The 6000-nt window shown below is 27.1% G+C and overlaps 1 protein-coding gene across 1 annotated transcript in view; it reads left to right on the forward strand.

Moving 5' to 3' along the window:
* Positions 1 to 761, forward strand: part of LOC113377999 (CKLF-like MARVEL transmembrane domain-containing protein 4) — a 61898-nt gene extending 61137 nt beyond the window's left edge. The window contains exon 4 of the mRNA XM_026618484.1: positions 16 to 761. Coding sequence (XP_026474269.1) covers positions 16 to 108 — 93 coding nt within the window. The 3' untranslated portion in view covers positions 109 to 761. The remainder of the gene's footprint in view (positions 1 to 15) is intronic.
* The last annotated feature ends 5239 nt before the right edge of the window (positions 762 to 6000 follow it).

Here is a 6000-nt window from a genome sequence, read left to right on the forward strand (position 1 = left end):
GAACTTTTATTGCAGGTTTTTGGAATTTTCAATGCATTGGCGTATGCTGCCGGAGTTTACTTTTTGCACTTGGAATGGAAAAGCAGCGGCGGTGCATCTACGAACTAGTCCTGGTTATTATAGTTCATTTACTCAACACCGGCTGTTGTATTCATATCAACTATTTAGGATAAAATTCTTATTATATTTATCGCCAAACAGTTTGTATGTATAAGTACAAACAATTCGTTGAAGAATTATGTCGAAATAACGAATATAAAATTTATATTTTTCTAAATGTTTCTATATGAATGGTTTTTATATAAAAATTGTATACAATATTTTCATAATAGCCTGATGAATATTATATTAGGCTGCGATTAAGCAAATCATTTTATTCAATGCATTCGAAAACCGTGGGCTTTTCATGTTTAATCTCGGGAAATGAACGAAAAGAAGTTCGATCGACCAGAAGTTTATATAAACAAACTATTGGCAATGCTATTTTAGGAGGTATAGTTATATTATAATTTTTTATGATTTATAACCTCGACATATTTCAATTTTACAACTAAAATTTATATTTCATAATATTATAATTTTTAGATTGATATAAGAATGAAATGATACATAAACACTTTCTATGTTCATGATATATAAATTATTTTATGGAATATAAGTTTTTATACAAATCATATAAAAATGATGATTGGTATTTATAAAGTTAACACTAAAATTTACTTTGCTATTTATTTTATTGATTTGTTTTTAATATTATAATATTAGGTGTACAAATGCTCACGGCCTTTAAAATGCGTTATTGATATTCATTACCTTCCTTAACTTCAGTAATGATTAGAATTTGTCTTCGTTAGCAATACGTAGAATAGCTTCGAAGTCAAATAAGATCAATGAGAGGTAGATATTAAGTAATATTATTGCCTCCACTTAATTGAATCTGACAACTATATATGAATAAAGTTTTACCATTTTTTTATGTGGTATGATGTTAATTTTATTGCATGATTTTCAAACATACTAAACGATCAATCTTAAAAACTATAATTTCCCATATAGAGATTTTAACTTACTTATACTTATTTGAAACGTTTATTAGTACAAAGTTCTTTTTACTTACTACGTTGTTTTATTAAATGTAATCGTTTTATTTATTTTAGAGTATAAAATATGGCAAAATCAAATATGTTTAGCATTAATATAGATTTCGATTTGAATGCAGCAATTATGTCAATTTAGCGTTTTTTGGAAATCAGTTAACTTCGCAAATGAATTTCGACTCGAACATTTAATGATATACACTATGATCATTTATCTATAAAACATTTTTGTAAGAAGTTTGCGTCCACCTTTAGCATATTGCCATAAACATTCATTTTTTTATTTATATGTTTAATTTTAACATTAATTTTCTAACTGAACTAACATTTAACAAATTTATTTTGATAAAAAATTCATTCAGAACATTTTATTCAAATCAATTCTATAAAAGATAAAAGCGTTAAAACGGTGGGCATATTTGAAGGAATTTTTGAACTCATTAACTCCATTCATAAGTTTTTATTTGTTTTGCAATGCTATAAAGCTAAACCTTGAAAAAATATAATGTGTTCATCTATATATAATTATCAATTGTTTATTCAGAAAGAAAATCGTTAATATATTTTTGTAATATCAATTATAAAGAAATAATATATACTATAATTTGTCAATAATTATATTATTATTAAGTTAATGATTAAGGCATTTAATAATTTTGATAACATTATATTATCACTTCATCATATATAATTTCATGCATATTGTATATGATGATTGATTTTTGTATATATCAATTATTTGTAATATTGCTTTATCATTTATTAAAAATGTGTCTTAATTTATTTATACATATTTCTGAAATGTAATAAGCGACATTATTATATGTTATGTTTAAAAATAAAATAAACAATAAAAAATAAATTATGGTTTATAATTACTAGACGTAAACGCTCCGGCGGCAAAATACATATAAATCTCGTAATTCGCGAATGGAAAGGGTTAAAATCTATAAAACTATGATTGATATCATGTTGAAAATAAAATAAAAAAACTTGGAAAATACAATTATTTTTTATTAAAAAGGTCTATGTTCTTATTATGTAACCCAGAACATTCAATGCAAAATAAATGGTAAAATTTAGATGTTATGTTAATAATTATACAATTAATTTATGATTTAAAAATATTTTTTTGGTAGATTTTGCAAGAACTTTTTCTATGAATACATAATCTTAATACAAGTAAAATTCTCTTTTAAGTTTGAACTAGGAAATTATTAATATATGGTAGATGCTGATATAATTCATTTATTACAGTCCTGAAAAAACGCCTGATAAGTGATTGATTCAAAATACTCAAAGCTATCAAGTATTAGGTAAAATTTTAAAAGAATTTTGGTAAATGGAAATCAAAATATAAAAATAAAAAAACTCATCTAAAATTTAAGAGAAAAGTTACGCTATTACTAAGAGATTTATTTATAATTGGCGTAATTATAATCAAATCAAACAATTTTTTTTAACTGCTTTCGTTGTTCTTTCAATGTAAAATACAATGCATTAATCGCGTTTTTTTTGCTCGAAAAATGAGTAGTATAATAACTATTTTACATAATTAACTTTGCGGTTCGTTATAAAAAATAATTAATAAAATAAAACACTAAAAATGTTCATGTCCAAACGATATATTTAAATAATTGTCTGTCTAAATTTAATTAGATAAAATTAGATTTAAAGGGATGAAATAACTTGAATATGATTTAAAATAACAAATACTGTTAAAATTCGGAACAGTTCCCTTTATATAATCAAGTTTAGTAAAAATAGTGTCTATTCACTTCTCTAAAGCACTTGTGCCAGGCAGTCAGAAAATTTGTATTAGTAATGTTTTGATAATTTTCGTCGTTAGTGAGGGGCCAATCCAAATTTTTGGATTTTAGCGTTCAGACATATTCCCTTTCGTAACGTATAGTTATATATATATATATATATATATATATATATATATATATATATATATGATTAGGTTGTTATTTTTGATGTTGAGATTTATGAGTAAGTTATTGTAGAAAGATAAAACAAAGATTAAAAGCAAAGATTTATAAATCAATCTTTATTTCCAAACGTTTCGACATTCAATTTAATGTCATCATCAATGGATATTAACGTTGGTAGGTTACATCTAAGGATGTGTACACAACACTAGAAATTAGCACTAACATTTATACATCTAACTTGTCAACACCATGATTTTTTTATCATTTTTGTAAGATGTAAAAAGAAAAATGATAGTTATATTTGACAAAAATGTGAGTAAAGTTAAGTAATTTCTGCCACGACTTGTGTACTTTGCACCCTCCAAGGCTTATTTGATATATGGGATATATTTGATAGATGGGTTCTTATAATTTTATTAACAAGTAATAGAAGCTTCAATTTCAACCTATACTTTTCAAAAATCAAGAATAATTCGGAACAAAAAACCTAAGACCTGGATAAATAATGCTTTTATAAAAATCAGTAACGCAAGGTGGAACCCGCCTAATCTGGGAAGTATGGTCACCTTAGTTTTACTCGTTAGCAAAGGGATACATAGCCATTGAAAGATATAATGATTAAAGTAAAAAAGTACTAATAAAGTATAGAAAACAAAAGGAGTGAGCTAAAGTCTGGATTGAATGGCATAGTGAATGAATGTATAAGGGAAAGAAAAGAAGCAAAGGTGATGAAGAGAGATTGGATGAAAGACAAAGGTATTTCAAACAATTGTGGATTTGGCCAAGATGGTTGGACCAGCTGATTCTGAATCGTTTGAGTCCAAATTTGAAAAAAAATGTGTGTATATGAGCCGATTTTTGATTTTTCGTCAACGTTTTCTCAAAAACGATTAAATCGATTTTAAAAATTTAAAAATTATTTGATGCAAGTAGATAAGGATTAGCGTGAAAATTTTTCATACACGTTTCAGCCAAAAATCCTGCATCGATTTTAAAAATTCAGAAACTGTTCGAAAGATATCATTCGCGAATAGTGCTTATTAGTTTTGAGAGATCGGTCAAATCGTTTCTTCGTATTTAATTGGTAAATATTTTTTTACTATGATATTTATAAACCTATTTGGGCAATAGATATTATGGTCTCAAATATAACTAGATATTTTGACCCTACGATAAGTCGTTTTAATTTTTAAAATACTATCAAAGTTTGAAAAAATGAGCAGCGCTTTTTTACGTGAGTCAAAATTTTATCTTTAGTCGACGTTTTCTTATGCTGATTAGTTACTAATTAACAATTTTTTCTGGCGATTTTGGATGCTGTTCTAAATAAACATATTACAAGTTTGCTTTTTGTTCAATAATATATAATTTTTAAACCATTTATAAAAAAAAAACTAATATTTTTTGAAAATTTGTACAAAATTGAATAAACTGTGATAGTTTTTCACATTGCAATGCATTTCACTCATGAATAAATATATTTTTTATAGTTAATTCGATTATCTACACATGTTGGAAAGTTCACACCACTTGCTTTAAGTTGGAAAGTTGCTATTTACACCAAGTTTATACACTTATAAATGATTTGGAAAATAAAGCCTTCAATAGCCGCTTTTTTATTCGATCTCGCTTTCAATACGGCCGCTTTCCGCTAATTTTTACTACGGTCGTTTTTAAACTCAGCAGACTTCCAATACGGCCGCGAATGATTTCAGCGGACTTTTAGTTTGGCCGCCTCTTAATCCAGCGGTTTTTTTAATTTGGTCGCCTTTTTATTCAGTGAAATTTTAATATGACGGCCGCTTTCGTTATGAATTTGTTCTTTTTTTATTTGGCCGCTTGCGTGCAATGCACGCTGACCAGGCACGGGGAGTATAGAGAACAAATCACTGGAGAAATGCCGGAGTACCTACCAGAAAAAGGAATCTTTTTTTTATTCATATAATTAAAAGATATTTAGTAATTAATCTGAGACTTAATACAGGTAATATGTTTTTAGAGAACCACCCATTGGTACGTTTTCTAATTTATGAAAATATTAAGAACGAATCAACCGTGGAACCAGTGAAAGAACACTGAGGGTTCGGTCTGTGCGCGATTATGTTGGGTTTTTCTGTGGTAGTTGGATGTGATTGTTTATTTTTATGGTTGTGTTTGTTTTGTTTATTCCTGGTGTTAGGTATAATGTAGATTTAAGTTAGTAGGCGGCCCAGTGGTCGCGATATCGGTTAGAACGTGCGCTGGTTCGATTCCCACTACCGCCATAGCCCGGCATCAGGCAACTGTGATGTCTCAAGTGAAAATTGCCTCTCGTGGGTATAGTTGCATATATATATAGTAATATACATAGCATAATACTTGTACAGATAATTGGTCATAATTGGATTGGACAACTACTGGGTTGCCATCCATTCAAGATCCATATAATAAAAAATCAAAACAATTACTGAATGCCCTAAGTGTGACAGATTGTAATTATAAAAAAGGTAAGTAGGTACACACAAATACTTGTATTTCTAGGCTTTTAGGCTGAAATAAATATATAATAATAATTTAAAGTAAAAGTAAAAAACCGTAAGTACTTTTTAACGGATTTGAGATATAAAATGCTTGAACGCGCCATCTTGAAGTGCTCAAGACCCATATTTAAATTTTTATAGTTGTTGAAACTAAACTTTAAAATTAGTACATCAGAATAAAAAAGTTTTTACTATAATATGTATAATTATAAAGTCAATATTTATATTATCGAATGATGATATTCTACTTGATATGATATGAATAAGAACTATTACGCGTGACCGTTAAGTGGTTGAATTGTAGGATTCTGCTAGGCTTTTCCACAATTAAGTATTCAATGTATTTATAGTTAAGATTACATTCCAATTATTTGCTTATTCTTACTCAACTCTATATAACATTTTGGATATTATATTATAAATCAATTAAAAAAAATTTTAGTGACA

The sequence above is a fragment of the Ctenocephalides felis genome, unplaced genomic scaffold, assembly GCF_003426905.1.
Source record: "Ctenocephalides felis isolate EL2017-DRISC unplaced genomic scaffold, ASM342690v1 CF-g0.4_SCAFFOLD_01886, whole genome shotgun sequence".
NCBI classification, from domain to species: domain Eukaryota; kingdom Metazoa; phylum Arthropoda; class Insecta; order Siphonaptera; family Pulicidae; genus Ctenocephalides; species Ctenocephalides felis.